Here is a 17860-nt window from a genome sequence, read left to right as displayed (position 1 = left end):
GGCAGAAACTAGGTACAGACCAACATCTCACACAGTATACCAATATAAGATCAAAATGGGCACATGATTTACACATAAAGGGTGATACCATAAGCAAAACAAGAGAGCATGGAATAGTTTATCAGATTTATGGATAAGAGAAGAATTTAGGAATAAAGAAAACATAGAGAGCATTATAAAATGTAAAACAGTTAATTATGGTAATATAAAATTTAAGTTTTTATATAAACAAAACCAATGTAACCAAAATTATAAGGAAAGCAGAATTTTTTTAAAGCTTTTATTTAGTATTTTATTTTTCCCCAGTTACATGTAAAAACAATTTTTAACATTCATTTTTAAAACTTTGAATTCCAAATTCTCTCCCTTCCTCTCTCCCCATGACCCCCCCCACATCGAGAAGGCAAGCAGTTCCATATATGTTTTACATGAGTAGTCATGCAAAACATATTCATAATAGTCATGTTGTAAAAGAAAAGATAAACAAGGGAGAAAAAAAAACCTCAAGAAAATAAATAAATAAAGTTTAAAAAAGTATGCTTTCATCTGTATTCAGATACCATCAGTTCTTTCTCTGGGAATGGAAGGCATTTTTTATCATAAGTCCTTCAGAGTTGTCTTGGATCATTGTATTGCTGAGTTGTCATTCACAGCTGATCATCTTACAATATTGCTGTTACTTTGTACATAGTACATTTCACTTTGCATCAGCTCATGCAAGTCTTCCCAGGTTTTCCTGAGAGCATTCTGCTCATCATTCCTTATAGCACAATAATATAGTTCAGCCATTCCCCAATTGATGGGCATCCCGTCACCTTCTAATTCTTTACCCCCAGAAAAGAGCTACTATAAATATTTTGTACATATAGGTCCTTTTCCTTTTTTTTTTTTTAAATCTTTTTTGGGATACAGACCTAGTAGTGGTATTGCAAGGTCAAAAGGTTTGCATGGTTTTATAGCTCTCTGGGCATAGTTCCAAACTGCTCTACAGAATGGTTGAATCAATTCACAACTCCACCAACAATGCATTAAAGTTTCATTTTTCCCAAGTCCCCTCCAGCATTTGTCATTTACTTTTTCTGTCCTTTTAGCCTATCTAATAGGTTTGAGGTAGTACCTCAGAATTGTTTTAATTTACATTTCTCCAATCAATAGTGAGTTAGAGTATTTTTTGTTTGGTTATATATAGCTTTAATTACTTCATCTGAAAACTGTTCATAACTTTTGATCATTTATCAATTGGGGACTGGCTTTTATTTTTATGAATTTGACTCAGTTCTCTATATGTTTGAGAAATGAGGCCTTTATCAGAAAAACTCACTTCAAAATTTTTTTCACAGTTACTATTTCTAACTGTATTTTCCTCCATCCTTTGTCCCCCCCATTTATTCTATTTTTCTCTCTGCTTTCACCCTGTCCCTCCTCAAAAGTGTTTTGCTTCTGACTACCCCTCCCCCATCTGCCCTCCCTTTTATCATCCCCCCCACCTTTCTCTTATTCCCTTCCCCTCCTACAGAAAGCAGAATTTTTGCAACAAATGTATCTGATAAAGGCCTCATTTCTCAAATATATAGAGAACTGAGTCCAATTTATAAAAATACAAGTCATTCCCCAATTGATAAATGGTTAAAGGATATGAACAGCTAGCTTTTAGACAAAGAAATCAAAGCAATTTATAGTCATATGGAAAAAAATGCTCTAAATTACTGTCAATTAGAGAAATGCAAATTAAAATAACTCTGAAGTACCACCTCACACCTACCAGATTGGCTAATGTGACAAAAAAAGAAAGATGCTGGATGTTGGAGGAGATCTGGGAAAACTGGGACACTACTGTGGGTGGAGTTGTGAACTGATTCAACCGTTCTGGAGAGCAATTTGGAATTATGCCCAAAGGACTATAAAACTGCATACCCTTTGATCCGGTGATAACATTGATAGGTCTATATCCCAAATAGAGCCAAAAAAAAGGAAAGAAAGACCTATTTGTACAAAAATATTTATAGCAGTTCTTTTTGTGGTAGCTAAGAATGGGAAATTAGCTGGGCAGGCCCAGGCTTCCCAAGCTGTCTGTCGTTAAGAGTCTCGCAGGCTTTGGAAGTATAGTTGTAGCCCAATGCTTTCCATGGTAGACCTGGATGGCGAAGTGAATTGGTTGCGATGTTTCTGTGGTATTACCTCAGTGAGCAAGGGGACCAGGTCTATACCCTAAAGAAAACAGACCCTGCAGGACAACAGACCTGTTCACCTCACTCAGCCAGATTCTCCCCAGATGACAAGTATTCAAGACACCATATCATTACCAAGAAGAGATTCAAGGTTACCATGACCCAACAAGCACAATTAGTCCTCTAAATTACCAACCACCAAGCAATGGCAGCCATGAAGGACTCTGGCCCAAGAACCTTTTTTCCACATCTAGGAGACCTCATTCAGGAAGAGCTCATATCTTTGACTCTTTTAACCCATTCTCACAACTTTCCAATTACTCCTTTTGTACACTTGCTTCTTAGAATCTAGTCTCAATTTGTCTGTGTTCCTCTCTGTACTTGGTAGCAATCAACCTAAAATGAAAAAGCCTGAAGTTGACACATCTTTTTAATCAATGTTGTAGGCTATTAAAGCTGAAATGGTTTAGAAGATCTATTTTTCTTATTTAATTAGGTGCAGGAAAGTCTTCTTTGAATTGAACAGAGGAAGCTAGGTGGCTCAGTGGATAGAGTGCTGGGCCTGGAGTCAGGATGACCTGAATTCAAATTGCAGTCTCAGATGCTTACTAGCAGTGTAACCCTATGCAAGTCACTTAACCTCTGTTTGACTCATTTTCCTCAGCTTTAAAATAGGGATAATAACAGTACCTACTTTGAAGGATTTGAAATCAGATGATGATATATTTGTAAAAAGGTACTTAACACAGTACCTGATATATAGTAGGTGCGGTTGCTTATTCCTTTTCATGATCAAAAAGTAATATCTCCATTTTTATTATTTTAAAATACTAGAATGTCTGCACTGGAATTCAGAATTCCTCATTTTCTTCAATAAAAATTAATCAAATTGGAAAAAAAAAGAATTGGAAATCAAAGTTTTGCCCATCAATTGGGGAATGGCTAAACAAGCTGTGGTATATGATTGTAATGAAATATTATTGTGCTGTAAGAAATGATAAGCAGAATGATTTCTTAAAAATCTGGAAAGATTTACATGAACTGATTCATAATGAAGTGAACAGGACTGGGAGAACATTGTACACAGTAACATCAATCTTGTTCGATGAAGAATTGCAAATGCCTTAACTATTCTCATTACCATGATCCAAGACAATCCCAAAGGACTAACGATGAACCACACTATCCACCTCCAGAGAAAGAACTGATACTGTTTGAATACAGACTGAAGCATGCTATTTTTTGCTTTTTTTTTTTCCATTTTTTTCTTTTATTTAAGTCTTCTTGTACAAAATGACTAATATGGAAATGTTTTACATAATTGCACATGTATAACAACTATCTGATTGCTTACCATCTCAGGGAGTGGCAAAGGGAAGGAGGAAGGAAGGGACAGAATTTGGAACTCAAAACTTTAAATAAAAAGCTTTAAAAAAATTTGCCTGGAAGGTTGCTGAAAGGTTAAGGAGTTCCCTAGAGTCATATAAGCAGAATGTCTCATAGTTGAGACTTGAACCCAGATCTTTGTGATTCTGATAACAAAGTAAGCTCTCTATCCAGTATGTTAAGAATAATAATAAATATTTCAAAAAGATCCATTATTACTTTAATATGGGCACAGCATGTGAAAGCCCATGATGAAACATTAGGCTGGGTCATGGAGAATTATAGAATAAAACTATATTGCATTAAAAAAAGTTTGCATTTAAAAAAGTAGATACTACTTATTTTAAGAAAGGCTCCTTTGATTTCTATGCTCTCTGGTATTTTTAACAGGAATGGCTGTCATATTTTGTCAAAAGCTTTTTTTCAATAATCACTGATTTTTATAGTTTTTGTTACTGATGTGTTCAGTTATGCTTATAGATTTCCTAATAGTTAACCAGTGAAGCATTCCTAGTATAAATCCCACCTAGTCTTAGTATATGATCTTTATGATATATTGCTGTAATCTCCTTTCTAGTATTTTATTTAAAATTTTTGCATCAATATTCATTAGGGAAATTGTTCTATAGTTTTATTTCTCTGTTACTTAGGTATCAAGACCATATTTGTGAAAAAGAATTTAGTTAGACTTCTTTCTCTATTTTTTCAAATAATTTTTATAGTATTGGGATTAATTGTTCCTTAAGTATAAACCATTTTGTCCTTGAGATTTTTTCTTAGGGAGCTCATTTATGGTTTGCTGAATTTCTTTTTCTAAAATAGGGTCATTTAAGTATTTTATTTGTTAGTTTACTGGGGTGGGGGGGGCTTTACTTTCAATTTTTATTAATCTCTCCTTTGATTTTCAAGATTTTGGCATTTAATTGGGTATTTTTAATTTGTTCTTTTTCTAGTTTTTTAAAAACTGCTTGCCCAACTCATTGATGTGCCCTTTCTTTATTTTTAAAAATTCATGTAAGCATTTAGAAATATAAAATTTCCCCTAAATACTGCTTTGGCTACATCCCAAAAATTTTGTTATGTTCTCATTGTCATCATTGACTTTAAGATAGTAGTCAATTTCCATGGTAAGTGATTCTGGCAAATATTTCCACTACTAGACCCTTTGACTAGGAGATACCACTATGAGGTATATACCCCCCCAGAAAGAAGGAAATGATTCATATGTACAAAAACATTTGTAGTAGAATTTTTTGTTTGAATAAAGAACTAGAAACAAAGTGAGTGCCCATCAACTGGGGAATGCACACCAAGCACCAATTAATTTGGTGACTTCTACAGATAATTGTCACTAATTCCCATGCCAGGTATATAGCTATCATTGTCTGCTAATCAAACTATTAATCAATGAAACAATCAATAAACATTTATTAAATGCTTAATAGGTGCCAAACACTGTGCTACATGTGAGCAAGATACAAAGACCAGATAACACATAATCCCTGCCTTCAAGGGGCATATAATTTAGCAGGGCAAGGAGACATTAACACAGTAAGCTATTTAATAAATATTAAATGGTAAATTCATTAGAATGCTACAAAATAAAGTGTTACATGAGACCTGGAGCAGGTTATTTCCAAGGAAAGATTTATTAAAGAAGGTAATATTTAAATGTTAACCAGGCATTCAAAAGGCAGAGAGATGTTGAATGAAGGCATTCTACATTCAGAAAACAAACGAGTCAACCTGAAGGCCCCATATACATTAGACTGTCATAGTGTTATACCTTAGTTCAAATTGTTCCCTATAGATGCCTATCAATTGGGGAATGGCTGAACAAGTTGTGGCATATGGTTGTGAAGGACTACTACTGTCTATGAGAAATGACGAGCCGGATGCTTTCAGAAAAATCTGGGAAGACTTACATGAACTGATGCAAAGTGAAATTAGCAGAAAGAACATTGTCCACAAGAATAGTAATATTGTTTGATGACCAACCATAAATAACTTAGCTGGTCTCAGCAACATAACGATCCAAGACAATTCTGAGGGCCTTATGAAGAAAAATGCTATTCACTTCCAGAGAAAGAATTGACGGAGTCTGAATGCAGATTGAAGCAATCTGTTTTCTACTTTCTTTATTATTCTTGGGGGTTTTTTGGTCTGCATTTTCTTTTCCAACATGGCTAATATGGAAATGTTTTGCATGAATGCACACGTGTAATTTATATCAAATTACTTATCTTCTCAATGAGGGGTACGAAGAGGGAGGGAGAGAATTTGGAATTCAAAATTTTAAAAAATGAATGTTCAAAATTTTTTGTTTATATGTAATTGAGAAAAAATAAAATGAAAATTAAGTATAAAAAAGTTACTCTTCAAAAAAATTGTTCCCTATACTTGAAAAGCTCTCATCCTCTCATCTTAAGGCAACCCATTCTTCTTGGGGATAGGGACTGGTGATTTCACTTGTAATGAAACTCTTTGATGAGGAGCTCCCTCTGGCAACGCAGTTTGGCAGTACTCTGAAACTCTACAAGTGGTCCACATACTAGGAGTTTAGTAGTCCAGGTTTGCAGAGTCAGTATACATCAGAAATAGGACTTGAACCCAGGTCTTCCTGGCTCTGAGGCCACGTCTTTATCTGCTATTTAACACAGCCTCTCTTACATATGTATCACGCTAATTATTAGAAAGTTTTTCCTGACATCAAGACTAAATTTGACTCTTTGAAATTACCACTCATTTCTCCTAGTTCTGTCTACTGAAGACAAGAAAAACAACTTCTGTTGCTCTTCTGTGTGACAGCAGTTCAAAAATACTCAAAGACAATAATCATGTCCTTTTACTTTTAAAATTGCCAGAACAGAACATTGTACTCCACATGTTCACAGACCAGAATTTTCACCTCCTTAATGAATTCCAGGAATTTATTAGCTTTTTTTTGGCTACCAAAGTGGGCTGCTGACAGGGAACCTGAAGTTCATTACCCACCCAAATCTTTTTCATTTGGCTGCATTCCCGTCTAGTATTTGTGAAATTTATTTCTTGAATCCATTTATTTCTATTAAATTTCATCTTAATATTCAGGTCAATGCTCTAGCCTACTAAAATAGTTTTAGATTCTGATTGCCATCCAGTGTTAGCTTTTCTTCTCAGCTTTATCATCTGCAGATTTGATAAGCATGTGACTGTCCCCTATGTCTGGAAAGCTCTTCATCCTCTATGCCTCCTGCCTACCTTCAAGTCTCAGCTATAATCCTATCTTCTACAGGAAGCCTTCCAGGGGCCCCTTAGTTCTAGTGCCCTCCCTCTTCGATTATCTTGTAAATACACACTTGATTGTACATAATTGTTTGCGAGCTGTCTCCATGAGATTGTGAGTTCCTTGAAAGCAGAACTTTTACTTTTTTTTGTATTCCCAATGCTTAGCACAGTGCCTGGCACATAGTAGCTACTACTGACTAAAGCCTTTATTCAAGTCAATCATAAAAACATTAAATAGCACAGGACCAGAGGATTTTTGTTTAGTCGTTTCAGTCATGTCTGAGTCTTCATGACCCCTTTGGAATTTTCTTGGCAAAGATACTGGAATGGCTTGCCATTTCCTTCTCAAGCTCATTTTACAGATAAGGAAGTGAGGCAAACAGTATTAACTGATTTGTCCAGGGTCACACAGCTAGTAAGTAGCTGAGGCCAGATTTGAACTCGATGAGTCTTCCTGCCAGGGCTGGCACTCTATCCACTGGGCCACTTAGCTGCCTCAGGCCAAAGGATAGATCCTTGGTAGTCTACACTGGCATATTCCTTCTAAACTGACATTGAGTCACTAACGACTATTCTTTAAGTATGGTTATTTGACTGGTTCCAGATCTATTTATCAACATCTAACCCATGTCTCTGCATGTTTTCTACTAAAAAAAGAGATTTTTTTCTATTCTTATTAACTTAAGCTTAAATAACAGGAAGTGTCCTTATTAGTTTCTCTGCCTGAATCAAGCATAATCGAGATTGCTGGATTTGAACTCAGGAAGACTGGGGTTCAAATACAACTTAGGACATTTACCAGCTGTGTGAACATGGAGAAGTTCCTTATTCTGTTTGAGCTGGTTTTCTCGACTATAAAATAAATGTGATACCTGTAGTAGCTACCACATAGAGGTGCTATGGACTCAAATGAGATCATTTTTTCAAAGTACTATATCAATTGTTACCTACCCTGACCCCACCATGCATTGTGACAACAATAGCATTTTACATCAGGTCACTTCCCTGCCCAAAAACTCTTTAACAGATTCCCACTGCCACTGGAATGAAGTCTGGATTTTTTTTTTTAGGCTGTCACTCTAGGCCCATTTTAGCTATCCAACTGCCTTATTTCCCAGCAAGAACTCTCTGTTCCATCTAACTTTTATCTTTGTTCATTATCACTACATTGTGCCTATTGAAATCCCACCCATTTTTCAGGACCAAGGTTCCTTCCTCCATAAAGACTTCCCTAAGTACTCGAGTCCACATTCATCTCTTTCTTCATAGTCTAGATTCCTATAGAACTATAGAATGTGTGTGTGTGTGTATATATATATATATATATATATATATATATACACACAGTGTCCTATGGAGTGCAATCACTCATCTTGGAACTGCCTTGCTTCATTAGTAGCTCCATAAACTTACCTTATCTTTCTCCCCTACATGACTATACTTGCTTTAAAAGTGGAATTATATCTTAAATGTATTACATATTTTCCACAGTGCTTAGTCCACTTGAATTATGGAAGGCCTTGAAAAAAGGGCAGTGTAGTTTTGATCTGATATAGTAGGCAATAAGGGCTGTATCCTAAATAAAGTAGTGACATGATGCCTACATTAAATTATCTGATTCCTCATCATGATATAAAGGTGACCTTCATTCAGTTCTTCAGCACTATGCAAGTGAAATGCTAATAAGGCAAATTCAACATCTAGTTGTTTTTTTGTTTGAGAATTATATGTGAAACTGTAAATCTACTACTTAAAAAAAGTCTATAATAAAGTAAAAACATTACTTTCAAAACTCTTTTGATTATCAAGGAGGCATCTAGCTTGTTGGCCTGTGCTGACACTGGCTTTCCTATTGCCTATGGGCTTCTGGTTACCATTTTGTGCAATTGTGGGATAAAGTCACGTAGTGTAGTCTCTTAGTAGATTTCATGATCACTTGGGTCTTGTGCTATTTTTAGGTTTTTAATGCAGGAGGTTTATGGGAGCTGAGCTGTTTGCCTTGTTCAGGTAGCCCTCTTGACTGAAAGTATCAATCTGCAGTTTAAAATACTCATTAGTCCCTCAGCAAAAAGTGTAACAAGAATGAAACTAAGTCCATGACTGGGCAAAAAAAAAAAAAAAAAGTCTTCTATGTATACTTTATTCAACTACTGTCCCTCTATGCCGAAGTAAATCCGAAAAACATCAGCACATCCCCTGGCGCTTAAAAATTGATAAAGCTGACCCAAATCCATGTGATTTCCTCTGTTACCATTTGTATCAAAAACTTTTTCTTCAAAATTAAAAAATTTTCTTTGTTTTTGCAGTTCATCTTGTGTGCCATCAAAAGTAATGTCCTCTCGATGGCGAATTAAAATTCTCTTCCATGTTAATCTTCGGAGTCTGGAAAGAAATTTAAAAAAAATTTTTTTTCCAAAATGTAAAACACATTCAGGAACTTTTAAAAATAAAAGCTATACAGAGCAGAAGTTGACTTACCAACCCATCTTTCAGTGCAAAGAAATGTGTTGATACTCAATGAATTAGCATGTGGTGGAAAGATCATTGTACTTAGGATAAGGACTGATGATTATAGATTTAGATAGGGGAAAAGACCCTCATTTTAGCGATAAGGAAACTGAGATCCATAGAAATCAAGTGATTTGCCTTTGGTTATACAAAGTGAAGAGACAGAATCAGAACCTAGGTTTTCTGACTCCAAATTCAGTACTATGCCATTGTGTATGAGGGTTGGTTTGTTTGTTTCAGTTTTAACCTCTGATCCTTAGGATTCTGTAAAATAAGGATGGCAATATTTGCAGTAGCTACTTTACAAGGTGATTGTAAATAAAATGTTAAATGAGATATTGTATAAATACCCATTATTATAGAGACAGGATAATGTGCTGGAAAGAATACTGGATGTGGATTCTGGAGATCTGATTCTAATACTGATTCTACCATTTACTAGCTATATGATCTTAGGCAAGTCACTTACCAATCTTTGCCTCAGTTACCTCCTCAGTAAAATAGGGATATTAATAGTTGCCCTACCTTTCCTTTAGGGTTGTTTCAAGAATCAAATAAGACAAAGTATATGAAAGCTGTAAAAATAATAGGTTATTATGTAACTACATGATTGATGTATACTACCAAACATTTGGACAAAAAGAAGTCTGAGAAACAGATCACAAGCCTGGCACAAAGGAATAATAATACTGCCTACCTCAGGACTGTTGTAAGGATCAAATAAGATAATATTTGTAAAGCACTTAACATCAAACCTGGCATATGATAGGCACTTTCCCTTCTCCTTTCTGCTTTAATAATTTCATTCTCAGAGAGGTGAAGAAACCAACAAGGAGAAATTCTATTTTGGAACTGATTGCTGGGGTAGAATGATAGCAAAAATTGAAGGCAGGGTGAGTTGGGAATTACTAGCTGTTAGGATAATGAAAAGGAAAGTCAAGCATAATCTGGCATAGACCTTAGATTCTGGGAAAGCAGATTTTAAACTGGTTAGTTAGTAAAACAATAGATAGATAGGATCTCACGGACTAAAATTCTACAGACGAATTCAGCTGAGGAGGGATCAGAAACTCTCATGAATGACATTATGAAGAGACAAAGAGAAACAATTCTAATCAGAGGAAGAAAGTGAAGTTGTCTGAAGAGACTGAATCAGATGCACGAGGAACTCAACAACCAATCATATTTTCAAGAAATGTACAGAAGATGGAAGTGAGAGCAGATAACCTAATGAATACATAAGTACAGTGTGGTATTGTAAGAATGGAATTAATAATGTTCAAGGTCTGGAGGAGCTGAACCTGACAGGAAAGCTAATAACAAGAAGATTTTTTTAAGCTATCCTGAGAAAAAGAGAGGGATTATGGCAGATACAATGGAAATAAATGATAACTAACAAAAGGGAGAAGATTCAGTTATTGTACTTTTTTACTTTACTAGACACAATCTTTGGTTAGGAAAGGCCAGAAAACAAATAGATAACAGTGAATTGATACACAAGATAGTAAGAGAGCACCTAGCAGTCCTATATAGGAATTCAAATCACCTGGCCAAGATGAACTACATCCTTGGGAATCCACAGATAATCCACAGAGTGATTTCTGAGTCACTGTCAGTGACTTATGAAATACTTGTAGTGAATGAGAGGTACTTCAAGACTGGGGTGTGCAAATGTCCTAAACTTCAAAAAAGACAAGAGCCTAGATTCAACAAACTAGAGGCCTGGAAGCTTGACTTTGATTACTTGGAAAATTCTAGATCATTAGAATAATAGTTTGAAAACATATTATTGTAGAAAAAAAAATTGAGGGCTATGGGCTAGATGATAGCACAAGAGGGGTATGGAATTAAATAAATAGCCAGACGCATGTGCCAGGGAGCTGTGCTTGGCCCTGAGCTGTTTACCATTTATTTCTTCAGTGACATTTAGCTAAAGGCATAATGACATATTTATCTAACCTATAGATGACAGAAAGCTGGAAGGGACAACTAACACTTTGAATGTTAATTAGACAGTCTGAATCCTGGCAGTCTTGAGCTTAATTTAATAAGATAAAATCTACCAGAGATAAATGTTTAGTCTTTGGCCTGGGTTCAAGAAATCAACTTCATAAGTATAAGATGGGGGATATAGCAGTTTTTCTGAAAATTATAGGCTGCAGGCTCTGGCTGGCTAAGGCAGTGTCCAAAAAAAAAATTAAAAAGCTGATATGATCTTGAGCTACACTGAAAAGGACAACAGCTTCCAGCAATAAAGTGGTAACAGTTTCTATGTATTGTGTCCTTGTCAAACCACATCTTTCTGAAGTACTGTGTTCAATTTGGGTGCTACAGTTTTCAGAGAACAACCAGGATGGTCAAAGGTTCTATGTCCTAAAAGGTCAATTGAAGGAACTGGAGAGCTTTCCGCTGGAGAACAGAATAGTCAGGAGACAACACGAAGGTTGTCTTCAAGTGCCGTCAACTGGAAAAGTTACCAGACTTGTTCCATTTGGTCCCTGAGGGCAGAACTAGCAACAATGTATAAAAGTTTCAAAGACTCAAATTTAGGCTTGATGTCAGGAAAAACTTCTAAGAATTAAAGTTATTCATAAATGCAGCAGGCAGCCTCGGAAGTCAAGGGTTGCCAAGGTTACACTTGTTTCAAAAGGTAGAAGCTGGATACCACTTGTTTGGTATCTTTGTAATGGTGATTCCTTTCTGGGTACGAGTTGGACTGGATGGGCACTAACATCCTTTGCAATGGTCACATTCTGTTATTCTGATTCTGTCCATGAAACCAATCTAAAATATACCCACTATCACTTATTGCCAGCCTCCTTAGAGACATTTAAAAAGATAAAAATATTGCACTTTTCATGACCTGAAGGTATCGGAGGCAGAACAGAAGCTGGGCTGTGAAGGTTCTTGTCTTTTATACTGAATTGGTCTTTCCAGCACATAGATGGCTGGTCATAGTTGATTGTGAATATGTATAACTATGGAAACAATATTTATACTATTCTCTCAGCACTCCCAGTTTTGTAGGTATATGGCTTTAAAAATATTACGAGTTCAGATGGGATTTTAGACCTAGAAAGAGACTTCAGATATCTATTCCAGTAGCCCACAGTAAGCCCTGACACTCCTAAGACCATAGAAATCGATATACCCATAGGATATCTATTTATTTAAAAAAATAAAAAACTGATTAAATCAATGTAAAACCACTATCAAAATAACCTCAAACCTTATTAAGCAGTTACTACATGCAAGGCAACAGGGAGCATGGTGTAGTAGATGTAAGATCTGGATATAAGACAATATTTGAAATAAAGAAAACCTGGTTTAGGTCCTACATATATTAAGTTTATGACCATGGGCAAATCACTTAACTTCTCATTCCCTTTGGTATCTAAGACTTTAAGTGGTAATCAAGTTGCTGATTTGAACTGGTGAAATTACCCACACTAATGACATCACAGATCCAGACCAAAATATGCATGCAAGATGGTAGTAATACAAAGAAAGATGTGAGCAGCTTCCAACCTAAGGAGGGTTGAGGTGGGATGGGATATAGTAAAGACATGTACACCAAGAGTTAAAACACAAGGACACCTGAGAAAAGTACAAAAGAGAGATCTATCTTTCTATCCTTAGTGTGCTGTCCCAAGCTGATTTGCTCTTTCTTTTTCCTGCTAATTAGCCGAAGCTCCTCAGGAGCTCAGCAAAAAGCAAAGATGTAGCCACCTTTGCTGAACTTGCATTCAGATGATGCATCTTTGAGGTATTACTGTTGCTAAGTGGTACTAAGGCCTACTATTATTATTGTCACTCACTATGCTAGAAGAAGGGCTAATCTAAGAGCTAGTTTTTTTTATTTTTATGCGATTTTTTTTCTTTACCTCCATTCCATGGCTGACCTAAAGGCTAACTTGATCAAAGTTACACAGCTAAGTTTGCAGTAGAGCTTAAACTACAATCTATCTGTACTCCTAGCTCAGTGTTTTCATAATGAGTGGGTGACCACTTAATTCTAAAAATAATCCTGGATTTTTCCCACCATTTGCCTCCTCCAAAACTACTTATGTGTTGCTGAATAGAGGTAGAGACAATCATACAACCATGCTGAGTACACTACAAATTTAAAATGTCTAACCTAAACAAAGCCTTTACTGTAGCATGACATACATTTTGTGCCTATCTGATTGATTTCTTATCCCATTTCCTACAGCTATTCCAAACCTTTGCATCTCTTCAGACCTCTCACATCTTTTCTCATCCTCTCAACTGAGAACCTTAACACTTACTTTATTAAGAAAATTGAGGCCATTTGCTGTGAGCTCCTTTTCTTCTCAAAACCCTTTGATTTTGTCTTTCCATTCTCTTTTCCAAACCTCCACTCTCTAATGATGTGGGCCTTCTTACCAAGGTCTAAATATGCCCTCAATCCCATCCCCTCCAAATTTTCCAGCAGACTGCCTTACCTAATCTACAGTCTCTCTCTCTACCTATCAACTCCTTCCCTACTACTTTCAGATATGGTCAAATCTTGCCATCCTTCAAAAACAAAAAACAAGCAAAACAACTCTTCACTATACCCACCATGCCCCTCAAACCATTATCCTCCTCCCTTTCTCAGCCAGCCTCCTAGAAAATGCTCATTGCACTCATTGCCTCTACTTCTCTTCTCACTCACTCATCCACATTTTGCAATTAGACTTCTGATTCTATCACTCAACTGAAACTGCTCTCCAAAGTTACTAATCACCTCTTAATTGCCTTACCTTATGTTTCTAGGTCCTCATCTTTCCTGACCCTCCTGCTGCATTTGACACTGTTTATCAATCTCTCCTCCAGGAAACTCTCCTTTCTGGATTTTCATGACCCTACTTCTCTCCTGGTTCTTTCCTTACCTAACTCTTCCTTCTCAATTTTTTTTTCTTTGGTTCAACTTCCATATCAGTACCTCTAATTATCAGTGTAACCCAAGATTCTGTCCTGGGATCTCTTTTATTTTCCTTCTACATTCTTAGTGACCTCATCAGTTCTCACAGCTTATACAGATGACTCACAGATCTATATATCAGCCAAAGTTTCCCTCCTGAGCTTTAGTCCCATATCAACTGCCTACTGAACATTTCAAACTGGACGACCTAGACACATCTCAAATTCGTCATATCCCCAAAAGAACTTATCATTTTACCCCCTCTTCCAACTCTATCCTCTTTGAAATGATCCTATTTGTTAAAGGCACCATCATTCTTTCTTCAAGGTTCATAATCTTAGTATTATCTCCAACTCCTCATTTTCACTCATCCCATATATCTGATCAGTCACCACATCTCACCATTTTCTGCTTCTACAGATCTCATATCTGACTCCTTTTCTCTACTCACATAGCCACCACCTTACTTTAGGCCCTCATTACTTTTTTTTGTTCGAGGCAATTGGGGTTAAGTGACTTGCCCAGGGTCACACAGCTAGTAAATGTCAAGTGTCTGGTCTGAGACCGGATTTGAACTCAGGTACTCCTGACTCCAGGGCCAGTGCTCTATCCATTGAACCACCTAGCTGCCCCAAGCCCTCATTACTTTTTACCTAGATTATTGCAATAGTCTCCTAAATGGAGTCCTTGTCTCGAGTATCTCCCCTCTCCAGTCTATCCTCCACATAGCTGAAAAGTGATTTTCTTTAAGTGCAGATACGACTATGTCACTCCCCTGTTCAATAAATTCCAGCGGTTCTCTTAACTCTAGGATAAAATATAAATTCCTCTGACGGGTTGAAGACCTTTCATAATTTGGCTTCAAGCATTCTTTCCTGTTTCATTATACATTATTCTTCTTCCAACATTCTATAGTTTAGCCAAAATAGCCTTTCCTCTTTTCCTTCTACCCAGAACTCCATCTCCAATTTCATTGCCCTGGTTGTCCTCCATAACTGAAATTACTTCCTTCTCACCTTCACCTCCTAAGATCTCACACTTCCTTCAAGACACAGCTCAAACACTACCTTCTATAGGAAAACTTTCCTGATTCCCCCAACTGCTAATGCCCTATATCCCCTATATTTATTCTATATATACTTATATGTAAATATAGGATTTATATGTACATGCCATCTCCCCCCATAGAATACAAGTTCCTTAAAAACAACAAATATTACATTTTTTGTCTTTGGATCTCTAGAGTTTAGTATAGTGCCTGGCACACAGAAAGCAATCAATTCTTAATTTATTATTACTTAATAACAAATATAGCATCATGAGTTGTATAGCAGAGGAAAAAAACAAACAAACCTTGCCCAGAATTCTTCGCATGTACTTTGTGAACCTTCAACACAAATAACTCCAGGCTTCCCAGGCATGCTAAACCCAGAGAGGGAGAGATCCTTTGCCCATTCCATAATATTTTTTCTTTTCTGTTTGTTGTAAATGTGATGGCTATAGATCCAAAGTCTTGTGAAAATGACATCTGTTGAATAAGTTGGATTTGTCTTGGTGGTAGTGGAAGGCATGGGTTCTCTTTTGATATAGGTTGATGCATGCTCTTTAACCCATTCTGTTGCATTTAGTATACAAACTTCCCCACAGTATCCTTTCTGAAGGTATGCAGTTAGGTCTGTGTTTAGCTGGGCCTGCTGGGCTCTACTTAATGAAAGTGATCTGTTGAAAAATATAAGCAGAGAAAATCTTTCTTAATTTTCTCATGCCAAATCTCCCAAATATTAAAAATCTATCTTAGTTCTTAATGTAATTTTTTTGTCAAAGAGTTTCTATAACATTTGATGTTATTGTATGTTCTATAACATACCTGACAGTAATTTCAGGCAGGCTTGCAGGATACTGAAAAGGGAGGGCACAAGATAAAGAAAATGTAACCTGAAAATAGAGAACAATAATGTTTTAGGACTTTGTACTAACAACTGATATGTCTACATTTCCTTTAAAAATGAAGTGAATTACCATAGATTCATTAGAAATCTCTACTTTTATATTTATAGTAAAGTGAACTTTTGAAGATGGAACTTCTGTGGTCCTCATTTCCACATAATCTTTCAGTTCTGCTAAAGCCAGATGATCATGTATTATGAATTCATTCTCATCAGGAAACATACTAGAGAGCAGGTCTAATTCAGACAGCTGAGCTTCAGCTTGCTTTACTTCAGTCATTTTAGGCTGTTCAGGAAAATGAGATTAAAAAAAAGATATTTTTAAAACATGATTTCTGATAAAAAACAAATATAAAAGAATTAGGCCTTCTAAGTTAAGATGTGTTTGACTGTCATTTAAGTCTCAAATTTAAGCATAGCTATTATTTCTCCTTCACCTCAACGTCAGTTCTATTTTGAGGGGAGGTCAAGGTAGTCAAACAGTGGAGGGGCCTGAGGTAGAGACTATGATCCAGGTACTAAACTTACTGGTAAGGAAGTGACCTAGAAGTCCATAGATCATAGCAATAAATATGGCCAGAATGGATAGAGTCCTAAAGTCAGTTTGGGTGAGTCACCATGAAATGCAGTGTCTTTCAGAGCAAATTAAGTTTTTAGTAGGTACTACTAGACGACAGAAGGAATCTAGGATCATGGATTTAGAGCAGGACCTCAAAGGAACCTTGGAAGTCATCTAATTCAACTCTCTTTTTATAAATGAAGTTACTGATGTCCAGGAAGGTAAAGAAGCTTGCTTGCCCAAAGTCACAAGGGAGTAGAAGAGCTTTAGGGAGTAAAATGGAAATTAGGGTCTCTGACTATAATAATTCTAGTTATCTTTCTACTATACCACAAAAGAGAAAGGTTCTTAGATGGCAGAATGGGAAGAGAGGGAGAATGGGAAGGGAGATCAGAGAGGGATATTAACTAGAAGAGAGGTTGGGTCTGAATTTACTATGCCAGTTCTTTTCCCCCTCTTTCCCTCACATCTAGGCAATTCAGTAGGGAAGGAGCAGGCCGTCAGAGCTAGGGCATAGGGTGACTCTGGCACTGGGATGGAGCACTGCCCCTCCAGGAAACTGGAATAACGCTGCGAGATGTCTCTGCACTATACAAGTCTCCCTGTGCTACTTCTGATCACGGAGGAATTTTAGGTGCTTTCATCATGCTCACCTAGGTTTGGGTTACAGGTGTGAATCCGATAACCCTCATTCGCCCCCTCCATCCCCCCACACCCCAAGTTCTGGCGCTGTCTAAAAGGTACAAACTCCCCGTTTTCCTGGAGCACAGGACCTGGAAAGGCCAACGTAGCCTCTGCTTTTTCTGCAAGATGGTGCAGAAGTAAATATTAATTCTCTGATCCGGACCTTTGAGAAATGGCTTAGGAGGCCACATATAAATCGAGGCGCTGCAAGATTCTGAATTAAACTGTCTCAACTCTGAATGTGTCTCAGCCAAAGAACTAGAGACCCCGGGAGGCCGCAGCAAGTTACCTACCCCAGGAGTGGGAAGCGGGACTTCCGGATCCTCTACAGTGCGCGCGCAACTCGAGGCGGACAAGTCGCCCGCGCCTGGAAGAATGCAAGCATTTCATTCCTATCCCATAATGCCCCTTTCCG

General features: G+C 36.9%; 1 protein-coding gene and 1 pseudogene across 2 annotated transcripts; one reads left to right on the top strand and one right to left on the bottom strand.

Annotated features, from left to right (window-relative positions):
• Nucleotides 1-2160: 2160 nt before the first annotated feature.
• LOC114052732 lies at nt 2161-2355 on the top strand (annotated as a pseudogene).
• Nucleotides 2356-7245: 4890 nt separating this feature from the next.
• RWDD2B (RWD domain containing 2B) lies at nt 7246-17847 on the bottom strand. 2 transcript variants are annotated; one of them, XM_027875502.1, is made up of 5 exons: nt 17739-17847; nt 16276-16488; nt 16124-16191; nt 15610-15975; nt 7246-9203 (listed from the first exon to the last, which is right to left on the bottom strand). In XM_027875502.1, the coding sequence occupies exons 2-5, from the start codon at nt 16480-16482 to the stop codon at nt 8969-8971; spliced, it is 876 nt and encodes a 291-aa protein (XP_027731303.1). In that variant the 5' UTR covers nt 16483-16488; nt 17739-17847; the 3' UTR covers nt 7246-8968. The 2 variants fall into 2 exon arrangements, with proteins under 2 accessions (XP_027731303.1, XP_027731304.1); XM_027875503.1 differs by lacking the exon at nt 17739-17847 and adding an exon at nt 17415-17494.
• Between the last annotated feature and the right edge of the window lie 13 nt (nt 17848-17860).

Source organism: Vombatus ursinus, unplaced genomic scaffold, assembly GCF_900497805.2.
Source record: "Vombatus ursinus unplaced genomic scaffold, bare-nosed wombat genome assembly UNPS02014809.1, whole genome shotgun sequence".
Taxonomy (NCBI): Eukaryota; Metazoa; Chordata; class Mammalia; order Diprotodontia; family Vombatidae; genus Vombatus; species Vombatus ursinus.
The sequence above is the reverse complement of the archived record's forward strand: the minus strand, read 5'-3'. Positions and strand labels throughout refer to the sequence as shown.

Bases quoted from the DNA above. Each gene is read 5' to 3' on its own strand.
- RWDD2B (XM_027875502.1), bottom strand. From the start codon at position 16,482: ATGACTGAAGTAAAGCAAGCTGAAGCTCAGCTGTCTGAATTAGACCTG. The intron at 16,192-16,275 runs GTAATTCACTTC...CTCTATTTTCAG, and splicing joins AGATTTCTAATGAATCTATG to GTTACATTTTCTTTATCTTG. The intron at 9,204-15,609 runs GTTTGTTTGTTT...ATTTCTTTCCAG, and splicing joins TGCGAAGAATTCTGGGCAAG to ACTCCGAAGATTAACATGGA.